This window comes from Orycteropus afer, unplaced genomic scaffold (genome assembly GCF_000298275.1).
Source record: "Orycteropus afer afer isolate SDZICR_OR568_19922 unplaced genomic scaffold, OryAfe1.0 scaffold00001, whole genome shotgun sequence".
Taxonomy (NCBI): domain Eukaryota; kingdom Metazoa; phylum Chordata; class Mammalia; order Tubulidentata; family Orycteropodidae; genus Orycteropus; species Orycteropus afer.
In genome coordinates, this window is record NW_006921588.1 from 37,882,419 (window position 1) to 37,895,407 (window position 12,989).

A 12,989-nucleotide genomic window follows, 5' to 3' on the forward strand; every position below is an offset into this window, starting at 1 on the left:
TCCAGCCAAACAGAAGACATGCATATGAGTTGAACATTTACCTGAGGTAGATACACTCCTTGGAGAGAACAATCATTGAGAAAGAAGGGCTGCCTATGCACAGGGAGACAGCTCAGGGGGCAGGAGTCCATGGAGGGATGGGCACTGGGCAGAGGTAACTATGGGAAGGAGGTGGAAGGGGAACTGTTGCACTGTGGTCAATGTCATGACACAAAGTATATGTAAACTGCTATATGGAAAGTGAATTTGCTCTGTAAATCTTTACCCAAATCACAATTAAAAAAAAAAACAACTTGATTTTCTGTGTTAATGTTGACAACTGATTGTGTGGAAGATTCAAGGAATATACAGGTTAGTGAAATAATTTGTCTTAAACTTTTCTTTGGGATGTTTCTGCATCTAAAATTATTTTCTTCTCTAAAGAATATAATCTAAAGAATAAATATTTAACTGTCATTGCTACAGTGTTCTTTCATGTCCCTGATTTCTCTGCACTCTCATATGATTTCAAGCTACATGTCATTTCCCTATTAAAAGGCAAAATATATTGCCTTCTACAAAAATATTCATTTGGAAAAGAAAGTTGTCAACTTGGAAATTATCTGGTAATTTTTCTTGGTAGTTTTTGAGCATTTTGTCAATATGATTCGGCCTAAAGATTTGAAATGCCATTTGTGCAGCAAGTTATATAGTAGCTTACTCCTGCTCTTATTTACATGCGCCATAATGCTATTGTATAAAATGTGTATATAGTTATTCAGAATAAAATTGGTATTTATGAACTCAGAAATTCAATAACATTGATTTCAATTGAAAGTGACTTAGAATTCTGGGATTAAAACTAAATTCAGAAATTCAGTTTTGCACATTATCAGCTGACCAAGTGTCTGTTGAAAGTACATTTAGTAAATCAATGGCCAAAAGATGCTGTGGTCTTACTGACATGCCAGCCTTTTAAACCCATTTTACATGTGAAAGAGTTGGACAGAAGTTACTGGTGATTTTGTCCCATGGAATTCACAGAGCCTTTTGGGGAAATTCTTCATTTTTGTACATCTTTGGTGTAGTTTTGCATCTTAGAATTATGTATGCAAAAATGAGCAGCTTTTACCCTGGCTATAGTATCACATTATTTTCTTTGGGATATTGGGTTTTGAATGGGAACATAGTAAGGAATGATCTTGACTGGACATTTAATTTCATCTCATTTTGCATTCTGCTGCAGAGAAATACTGTAATATTGACAAATTGAAATTCTTTGCCATCCAGTGTTATGCAAGTGAAATTTAATACTTAGTGTTAGTTGTTAACAACATGTTTAGTTGCCTTTTAAAAAACATTTTATGTTACCCGTTTCTTACTCGGTTTCAACTTTTGATATTTATCATGGTTACAAGCAAATAAGATGTCAAATATCAGATATTTGTGACATGTACAAATGTGTGTTTGGTCTCAGTTTTGCCTAATAAATCCTAATCTTGGTTATTTTACTGAGAGTAATTGAGGTTGTACTTCTCTGTTGTAGTAAAGCATGTATTTGTAATCTGTAAGAAATATGCCTCTTTTAAGTTTTTTCTCTAGATTATCACATAGTGTTTAATTGTCTAATGCTTGCTTATGTTTATTATATAGAAAGTGGACCACTCACGTAATTCTACAGTTGCCTTGGACAGTGGTTACCATGGCATTCACAGTTGTCTGTATCCAAAAACATTATTTGTTTCTTTGGGTAGAGAAATGCACCAACAGGAGTGTTTAATCTACTTCTCTTTTTTAAGGCTTTACCAAGTATGATACATAGTTTGCCTTTGTAGTTTTCATTAGATACTCAAAGAGTCATCATCCTGATAACCCAAGTAGCAGCTATGGTTACATACACTACACAGACCAGTTGCCGATTGATTCCCAGTCGTGGCGGTCCCATGTGTGTCAGTACACCTGTGTTCCATGTGGCTTCCAAAGACTAATTTTTCACAAGTACCTTGCCAGGCCTTCTACAAAATTTCTGGGTAGGTTTGAACCTCCAAACTTTTGGTTAGCAACCAAGTATTTTAACTGTTTATACTACCCAAGGACTCTAATGCTTATATAGTGCTTTAAAAATCCTCACAAAAACCTTCAGAACCATTGATTTTAGTGTTTTTCCAGCTTTCAGTCTGACTTAAAACAATTATGCTTATAATAAAATAACTCAACTTTAAAGAATACTACTATTTAAAGAACAATAGGTCACTTATGGAATAAGATGGGATTCTCTTCTTTATTTGTATACAAAAAAATGTAGCTTTCTGAAGTTGCATACTAAGGTAACAAAATAGCATCGGGAATAATCCACTATTGGAGGCTTCCTTTACAAGTACTCACAGTATGCAATTAACTTAGCCTGTCTACCACTGTAACGTTTAGGACTGTGAAAGGGAAACTTGTCCTTCATGGGTAACCAGCATGTGTTAGCAGTGGCCAGGTCAGAGAGAGAGAGACTTTTTGGATTCCTGGTGAAAAACCTGTAGTACCAGTGGATCAAGCCTGCCATACTGCCTTGACTCTCCTTCTGGAATGAACTGAATTGGCCCCAGTTTTTTCCTTTATTACTATGTCTTTTTTGTTTGTTTATTTTTAATTATGCAGACTCTAAACTCTGTTAACATATATATGTTTGGTATTCTCATACCCTGCCACTAGACACATCTCTGTCCTGATCATTATGATGACAACAGAGAATCATGGTTACCACCATGTTTGTCTTAACTTGATCATGGGCTCTGCTTCCCACTGGTTCATCCTGTCTTTCTTCCCCCAACGTGTGTACTATGAGTTATGCCTTCCTCTTCATGTACTTTTAAAATGTCAGTATTAAAATGTTACCACTAGTAAAAATTGGTTATGTACTGCTCAAATTACTGTAGTATTAATGAAATAAAAGCCCAGATTGCCTCAGGAAGAGAAATGTGAAAACCTGGCAGGAGTACAGCAAAGGATTTTAAACGTTTGTTCTCTTTTTCTCTGATCTGCAAGGATAAGGGCTTGTAAGGAAGTATGTTGTGGCTAAAGAAGCCTGGTCGATCTTGAAAGATAGTCTTGGATTCTTAAGTAGGTCTGTTGTGTTCTACTTTGTCACCATCTTTCTCCTCTCCTACCTTGAGCATGCTAGTGCAACTCTCCATAGCTTGGATTTTTTTTCTCTAGAATAAGGTTTTGTAACTAAATTTCCCAAAGTCTCTCCCAATCTAATATTACAGAATGACTTTATTCTTTTGGTATTTTTTAAAATACTGGCTGTTAATAGATGAAAGTGCTTTGTTGCATGGACTTTGAGTTTGATCAGTGTTAACCAGATACTGGCACCTATCTTAGGCATTATTCTTCTGAGTAGTTTTGAACCTTGAAATACAATAGCAAAATAAAACATTGATAACTGACTCTTCCCCTGAATTCCTAATGCCAGTCAATACAAGTGCTATGGCCATCATTAAAAATAGGCATAAGACATAAAGTTTGATTTTAAACATACTTTCAATTTGTTAATGGATTTGTTAACCAAAGATAAAAATGTTGTCATTGACCAACGATGGATTTAAAACTAGGCAACTTTTAAAAGAAATCTAGTAGCTAGTTCTGTCACTTAGAATATTCTGAAAGAGTTTAAGTTTTTGTTAGTCACAAAAAAGGCACAAGTTCCCAAGGTTATGGTATTTAGAACACTATCTGTTATCTCAGAGTATTTCAAAAGATTCACAGGAACAGCTTCAAAATTGGCAGAATACATGACTGCTAACGTCGTGTGAGTTTAAGAGTTCTAGGCCCTGATGCTACAGCCTCTTATCTCCTTTCTCTATTTTCAGTTGTGTGGTACTTGTTTCTTAAATCCCTTCACTTTGATATGTTACAATGTTTCTTAATCTAAGTTGACATAGACAGGCTAACACTTTCAGTGGTATTGATGAGGAATCTTAAAAGAGGTGTATATAGAGGATAGAAAAATAGAGTTACATGAATCCTAGAATTTGGAGAGTGAAGAGAAGGTGCCACTCAAGGGGTAAGATAGTGTAGAACATGAAGATTCAGGCATAAAAAACTAGCTTGCCTGCCCCTACCAAAAGATACATTTTGTCCAAAAGCTCATCATGAAGAAAGAAACTGGTGTGTATGCTGTCATCTAATACAAGCCAAGTTCTGTGTGTATTTTGGGGGGATGTGCACAGGAGTATGAAAGACTTGCATGAAAGAATGGGCATCAAACATCTGTTCGGTGACATACGTTTGTTGAAATTTACAATGATTTTCTTTTTTTTCCTCATTAATCTATGTATTGCTTGCATTTTATGAGATAGTGCTAACTTTATGATTAAATTAACAGTACTATAGATTTCATCATGATTTAAAAAAAAAAAACAACTTCACAGCTTTGCCTGTTTTAAATTCAGTACTTCATACCTCCTGTGTTACTTTCATGATAGCATAATAATTATGTGTATAATATTGAAGCTTAACAAAACTTGGTTTTCTAAATTGTAAAATTATTTTAGAAAGAATTTTCCATTAAAAGTTAAAAAGAAAACTATAAGTTTCAGCTTTAGTTATATAAGGTTCAGTCATTGAGACATGTTAATAAATTTTGGTTCACTTTTTGTCAATTATAAAATATTTAATACGTCTTGGTTCTCCAGTGCTGTTATAACAGACATACCACAAGTGGATGACTTCAACAAACGGATTTATTCTTGTAACAGTTTAGGATGCTAAAAGTCTGATTTCAAAGTGCTCACTCTAGGGGCTGGGTGAAGACCCTTTAGCATTGGGCTTTACCTCTGCCAACTCCATCCCAGCCGACTTGACACACAGCTGTAACTACTACATAATACTTTATAGGTGTTATCAAGAATGCCTAGGTTGAAGAAGTGTAACTTCAATCTGTACCTTTAAGAAAAAATAATGAGTTTCAAGGCAAGTTGAAGAGATTGCATAGATTTCCTTCTCTGATCCCACCCCACCCTCACATATGGAAATTATAGTATAAACGAGAAGTTAAAAAATAAAACCTTATAACAGAAATATCTAACAATGTCAGTGAAGTTGGGCTGCTGTATTTTTATACCTTATTTCAATTTTTTTCTTATTTTTCCATTTGTACTATTTAACTCTTCTTTTTATCTGGAATATATTGATTTCAATGACCCATATCTTATAATTCAGCTATGATTAAAAGGTGAGCTAATAACTAACACGGAGCTGGTACTCAGAAAATCTATTGGATGCTGTTTAGTTCTGTTTTCAGCTAAGTTTAGTTCCAGTGTGAATGGTAAATTCTGATCTGGCTGTGAACTTTTGGTGATTAACTATCTGGCATTGTTTTCAACTTGACCTTGTCACTTTGCCAATGTGTTCAGGTTCTCCTCGCAGCATTTTCCTTTTCACAGACCATAAAATCTGGTGATGTGCATTCCTGTTAGAGGTACAGTTTTCTCTAATGGCAAGTAGACTTATCACTGATTCTAAGTAAATAATTGAATATGTCTAATCATTAACCAAAATATTTTTCCATTAGTAAGAAGAAACTTCTCCTTTTTTTTGTGAACCTTTAGGACTTTAAAATAATTTTATCTCCTAACTCCTTTATAAAAATTCAGTAGTGAAGAAAATGAAGCTTGGCAGCAAAATGTAGTTATGGGCAGTCCCTCAGTATTATTTCTTCACATTACATTTGTTTATTGTATGTTTCAAAGTTATATATAGGAAGGCCTGCAAAAGCCAGAACCTGTGTAAGGCTTAATTGTTAAATGCTTCCTGAGCTATGTGCTTTGGGCCAGACCTATTGTAAGTGCTGGAGAAGCAGCGGGGAACAAGGTGAGCTCTTTGAAGCTTACGTTATAGTGGAAGAAGATAAAAAAAGAAAAATATCATTTAGTGGCAAGGGTTATGCAGAGGGTTGAAATAGGTTGATGTAGTAGAAAGTAACTTGAGGAGTAACTAGGATTAGGTAATCAGAGCAAGCCTCTCTGGGAGATACAGTATCCTCTGTGAAAGCTGGAACCTGTATAAGGTGGAAACCTGTCAGAGAAGGAAGACTCAAATGTCTTCCATTAAAACAAGTGATAGAAAAGTGGTAAGATTTCTCCCTGTTAGAGGTGGAAAACTTGTGAGATCCAAAAAAGCAAGACAATCCTGTTGAGTTCTGGCTCTCACAGGTTTCACTGTGATATAACACACATCCATGTGTTCACCACCAAGATTTAACCAAGTGCTGTCAAATTTTAGCTTTTATTAAATTTTCCTAAGGTATAAAGAAGCTGCCTAAGGTTTTTAGATACACAATGAACTTGGCAAGTATAGGACTAAGTATAGTTGGAACATGTTGAGGTTTTAAGGATGATTATAACTAACTACTGACTCTTAATAGGACCCCATCACCACCACCGTCACCCAAGAGAAAGCACAATCTTATAATTAAACCATCTTTTATCTATAACTTTAAGTTCTATATACTAATAACTATAATTTGCCTATTTTATTTAAAAGATACTTTAGAATAGACACATTGCATGTAATAATATTGTTGTTATGTGCCGTCGAGTTGGACCCGACTCATAGCGACCCCTCCTTGGGTTTCCGAGGAAGTATCACTATGGAAGTAGATTGCCCCATCTTTCTTCCGAGGAGTGGCTGGTGGGTTTGAACCGCCAGCCTTCTGGTTAGCAGTCAAGTGAATGTTTATGGAGCATGCACTGTATGCCAGGCACTGTGCCAAGTATTTTACAGATGTCAGTCCACTTAAGCATCCCAGCCAGTAACAGGTACTATTACTTTTCCCATTTTATAGATGTGTAGGCTGAAGGTCACGGAATCAATAAATGGCACGTTTCCTACTTTGAGCCCTGGTGTTGATTCCAAAGCCCATTTGTTTGGTAACCATTACCTTGGGCTGCCTTCCAACTAGCAAACGATTTGTAGCCTCTCACTAATTATATAAAATTCAGACCCAAAAATACTGGGTAACTCAGCCTTGACTAATGCAAGAGTAGAACTATCGGGAAACTATTAGGAACTCCTGAAGTACACAAAAACATAAAAATAGGTTTTAAGAATGCTAGTTAGAAAGGTTGGGCAATCTACTTCTGTAGTGATACCACCTCAGAAAACCAAGGAGGGGTCGCTATGAGTTGGATCCAACTTGACAGCAGTGAGTGAGTGTGAGTGAGTTAGAAAGCAGTAGCTTTCCTGCCCCCCCCCCAACAGTTTATATGGGAATTTGTAAGGACTTTGGCTATTCTATGCCTAGTGAGGAAATAAAGATTTGAACAAAGTAACCTAATCTGGTGTATGTTTTAACAGAATCCTTTTTACTGCTATATTAAGAAAGTACTGTAGGGGAACAGAAGGTCAAATTATCATGGAATCTAGACTTTCTGGAGCCATCTGGAGGCTGGATGGACCCCTGAAATTATTACCCTGAGATAAGACTAAAAGTAACCTCTGAAGTCCTCATAAAACCAAATAATAACTTAGCTTAAGTAGTAAAAAAATGTCTACCTTGACCATTACACTCTTTTAAGAACTATATGGGATCAAATTGACAAGAATAACTCAAAAGAAGATTAGAGAGGAACTTTAGAGGGTAGTGAATTTGTGTTAATGGGGGAAGAACAACTGAGAAAAAGAGGGTGAGAATGATGGCACAACTCAAAGAAGGTAATCAATGTCACTGAATTGTATAAGTAGAAACAGTTGAATTGGTGTATGTTTTTCTGTGTATATTGTTAACAAAATCAATTAGAAGGAAAAAAAAAAATACTGTAGGACACTGTGGAAGCAAGGAGTCCTGTTAAGAGATCCTTAAAATCATCCAGGCTAGAAGTGCCTATGATTTGGACTGTGTGGTAGCAGTCAAGGTATTGAAAAATGGCTGGATGTCAGATGTCTTTTATGGGATAGATTCCATGTGAATGGTGAAAGGGAGGAGACAAGGTTATTGGTCTGAACAAATGGAAGCATGTCTGGCTCTTTGCCGAGACAGGGAAGATTGTGAGAACAGCAAGCTTTCCGGAGTGAGGAGACAAGGCTTATTAGGATCTTAGTTTAGACATGTTAAGTTTGAGATGACCTTGGACTTTAAGTGGAGATGAGAACAGAGATCCAGGATGGAGACAGAAGTTTGGAATTCATCAACACGTAAATATTTAAAACCAAGAGAATAGATGAGATCATCAAGAGAGTAAGCATAGATTCTAAGGAGAAGACATCCAAGACTGAGCTCTGAGTCACACCATTGTTAGGAGAGAGATAGGAACCAACAAAAAAAACTGAGTAGCCAGAAGGTTATAATCTGTTGAAGGAGTACTGAAAGTGAGAGAAAGTATTTTAAAAAGAGGAAGGGTGATCAACACTGAATAATGTTGCTAATAGGAAGTCATGTAGAGGCTACTTGTAGCTTTGATAGCAATAGTTTCGGTATAGCAAGGAGTGGGAAAATGATTAGAAGGGTTCAACATAGGAGAAGAAAAATTGGAGACAAAATCTGGAATAACTTTCCAGCAATTTTGTTGTAAGAGGAAAGAGCAAGATGGCATGGCTGGTGGCCAGGGACACCGGCCAGCTTGCTGAGGCAGGATTGTCTTAGGGTTGCTGACAGTCACATGCATAAAGTGTGAGCATTAGCTGTTTGTAGAGTTAGTAACCTTTAAAGACTTTGCCATGTGGCTAGACATATAGGTTTTTGAGATGTTTGTTGATACATCAGTGCACATTAATACCTCAAAGAGATTAATCAGGCCTGCTCTCTTGAGGTATATATATCCTGTCTTTTCAACCCTGTACTTGCAATGTTTTCCGCAGATTCGTGTTTGAAAGTTAATTTTTAACTGTATTGCTTTTAAGTCCTCTATATTATAATGAGTTGTTTGCATATTAGTCTCCAATCATAGACTGAGTTTCTTGAGAACAATTATGGTTTGTTTTTCTTCCCTTGGTCTATCTCCCTGTACATGGCAGATGCACCACATTTTTTTTTTTTAAATAAATGAATGAATGACTATTTATTCCATTTTGATACATGGTATGTTTGACATAAAAATCAGTACCTTCCTGAAGTTTCATACTAATTTCTAAAAGGATTGTGTTTGGTCATTTGTTTTCCAAAGAGTTCCTGTGGAGCAGGCATAGTGAGGACAGGCTCATTGCAGCTCAATAGCACATCCTTAGGAAACTCATCTTTGAGAAGAACAAAGCGGAGAGCACCATCGCCACCCTCCAAAATGCCTCTGCATCAAAGTGACGAAAATAGTCACATGACAGGTAATGTTACTTTTCCTATTAACATTAAATGTGTTTAGTGTTTTGTTTAACCTAGACAGTAGAAATGACAGGTTATCCTTTTTTGTTTTTTCATTAAATAATTTCCTTAAGCCTTTTAGGCAGTCTCTAATTTTCACTATTGCCTTTTTAAGTCTGCTATATAACAACATTAAATGACAAATTGTACAGATCCATTTTCTTAAATGAGCATGTTATACTTTGTGAATTATTCAGAAAGATACTGCCAATCCAGGATTCGCTACATGTAGGAATAGAAATCTAAGTGGAGTTTAGTTTTAGTTGTATGAGAACTAGATAGTAAAATGGGGTTTACCCAGGTTGGGGCTCATTTCTTTACAAAATAGCTAAGTTAAACTATTAAAAGAATTATTTCATTTGAGAGTGTGGTTTGCTTATAAGCTGTGTTGTTTTTTCTAGCTCTGCAGTCAGTAGAAGTGGCTTCTACAGACAGTGTTTCAGAAACAAATTCTCCTGAAGGGTTATCAAGCCCAGGTATGAGACCTGCACCTAAACCAAAAAACCAAACTCATTGCCATCGAGTCGATTCCAACTCATAGTGACCCCCTTTGGGTTTCCAGGGTGGTAAATCTTTATGGAAGTAGATTGCCCAGTCTTCCTTCCACAGAGTGGCTGGTGGATTTGAACTATCAGCCTTCTAGTTAGCAGTCAAATGCCTTAGGCACTGCACTACCAGTGCTGTAATTACTGGAAAAGAAGAACTTGTATCACAATCAAGCATCTACTCCATTTATAATACTCTCTATGTTTAAGAAATACAGATCCTAAGGACACATTTCCCAGATTTTATATCATAAAATGAATTTTTTCCCTTTCTGGATGAAAGTATGAAACTGACAGAGCTCAAAATTTCAGTTCTGTAATAACACCTTAAGCAAATTCTCTATAAAGTATTTTGTTTTTTCTTATGCAATGTCAATTTAACATTTATTAACCTCCTTTCCCAGAGTAATAGGACATCATAGTTAGGAAGGTACTTTCGTGTGTTAAGAAGAAAACTTACATGAAAGTGTTAAACAGTCTGTCCCAGATACTGAATTCAACATACATGGTATGCACAAATATTTTCTATTATATGATTCTCACTTTCCAAATAAGTGAAATTTCAGTAAAAATTAAATATTTTCCTTAATGTTTTCAGTAATAGCTATTAGTAGCTATTATAAGTATGATAAAATTTCTTAATCCTTAGTTGAAGTAGCTATTAATGTAATAGACAAGGAATACCATATGAAAGAGATTATTATCACACCAGTACTTTAGCATGGGGATAATTTGATAGGTATGAAAATTGCTCAATATAACTTGACCTAATTTTTATAATTTATATTCAGAAATACAGGAAAAACTCAGGAATAACCAAATACTCTAGATATTTAATCATTAAGGTTTATTAATTTGGGATATTATTTTATTTTATTTATTTTTATTTTTAAGAGCTTGTTCTACATTCAACGTCATGTGTACATTTAGTTTCATTCCCCATTCGCCATGTCCAGCCCTAACCCAGTCTTCTCCCCTTCCTACCCTGCAACCCTTCCCCTGTGCGCCTCATAATTATGCACTCCTGTTTGTCCTGCATTTCCTCAGTTTGAATGTTGGCCTTCTGGTGTCCCATGGTCTATTGCTCTAAGGGATGTATTACCATTGAGTGTGTGGGTGCAGCATCCTGGGTTGTGTGGTCTGCATGTACATCTTGTTAACTGTTGGGCTGAGAGCCCGCCCCTGGGGGTGAGTTTTATTCCAGGCACCGAACGTATTTCAGGGCTGTAGTATTGGAAGTGTCACCAGATTTCATCTGACTAATTCTGATCATTATTGAGTTTTTGGATTTTGTTGCACGTTTTCCCTCCCACTCTATCCAGGATCTCCAGATTTGATCCTTTCCTGAGTGGTTGGCATTGGTAGCTGGGCACCATCTGGTTCTTCTGGTCTAAGGGCCATCGTGTCCTAGGGTTGATTGCTTCTAAATGCCCTTTGTGTGTGTGTGTGTGTGTGTGTGTTCTTCTTACTTCCGACACTAGCTGCATCTTAGATGGCTGCTTGAAAGCATTTAAGACCCCATAGCTACTCACCAATGTAGGATGTGGAGCAACTTTTATGTATTTTGTATTTTTATGCTTTTATGTATTTTGTTGTGCCAATTGAGTTTTGTGTACCCCAGTACTATGGTCCTGAGGTAGTAGATTTATTGGATCTCTCTCCCATTGTGTCAGGATGTCTGTGAGGGATTACTCTGCGTCTGTCTTCTATTGTTTCTATAAGTACTGCAGGTATTTTCTATCACTGGTGTCTGTACAAGATTAGCCTCAGTTGAGTTTATCCTTGGTCTAGAGTACACCTCTATTCACTGACCCCTGTCTGATCATCTCAGGTGTTTATGTGTTTATCTGTGTAGCCTAGTGTTTGGTGTTAATGGCAATGTGGTATTGTGGACACATTGGTTGGTTTTAGCATCTGTCGTCTATCTCTTATGTGCACAGTTCGGTGTCCTCTCATTTCCCAATGTTATCATGATGGTCATATATCCTTCCCATATATCCCTGCCCCTACCCATGTCAGGGTGTAAGCCCCAACTAGCCCTAAATTAATCCCTCCCATTCCCCCTCATCCCATTAACCTACTAGGTGAGTTCCCCTTCCCAAGCAAACCCTTCCCTGTCTTTTTACAGTAATGGCCTCATACAGTACTTGCCCTTCTGCGATTGACTTATTTCATACAGCATAATGTCCTCCAGGTTCATCCACGTTGCAAGATGATTCGTGTATCCCTCATTGTTCTTTAATGTGGCATAGTATTCCATTGTGTGGATATACCATAATTTGGTTATCCATTCATCCGTTGATGGGCATTTAGGTTGTTTCCATCTCTTTGCTATGGTGAATTGTGCTGCAGTGAACATAGGTGTACATATGTCTGTCCGTGCGCTATCTCTTACCTCTTTAGGATATATTCCTGGTAATGGAATTGCTGGGTCAAATGATACTTCTGTTTTCAGTTTTTAAAGGAAACGCCATACCATTTGCCACAATGGTTGTACCATTTTACAATCCCACCAGCAGTGCACAAGAGTACAAATCTCTCCACAACCCCGCCAGCATTTGTTACTATCTGATCTGTTGAACTCTGCTATTATTGCTGGAGTGAGATGACATCTCATTGTTGTTTTGATTTGCATCTCTCTAATGATTAATGATCATGAGCAATTTCTCGTATTTGTTGGCTGCTTGTTTATCTTCTTTGGTGAAGTGTCTGTTCAAGTTTTTTGCCATTTGTGAATTGGGTTATTTGTCTTTTTGGTGTTGAGGTGTTGAAGTTTTCTATAGATTTTGGAGATAAGTCCTTTGTCAGATATGTCATAGGCAAATATTTTCTCCGAATCTGTAGGTTCTTTTTTTTACCATTTTGACGAAATCTTTCAATGTGCACAAGAATTTAATTTTTAAAAGGTCCCAGTCATCTAGCTTCTCTTCTATCTCCTGCATATTCTAGGTTATACTTGACTGTAAATTTATGCCATAAATGAGGGCTCCTAGATTTGCCCCTATTTTATCTTTGATGAATTTTATAGTTTTGGGTTTTACATTTAAGTCTTTGATCCAGCTTGAGTTTGTTGTTGTGTATGGGGTGAGGTATGGGTCTTGTTTCATTTTTCTACAGGT

The 12,989-nt window shown here is 36.6% G+C and overlaps 1 protein-coding gene across 1 annotated transcript in view; it reads left to right on the forward strand.

Moving 5' to 3' along the window:
* Positions 1-12,989, forward strand: part of COBLL1 (cordon-bleu WH2 repeat protein like 1) — a 95,230-nt gene that overhangs the window by 45,593 nt on the left and 36,648 nt on the right. The window contains 2 exon segments of the mRNA XM_042780359.1: positions 9,135-9,288; positions 9,727-9,801. Coding sequence (XP_042636293.1) covers positions 9,135-9,288; positions 9,727-9,801 — 229 coding nt within the window.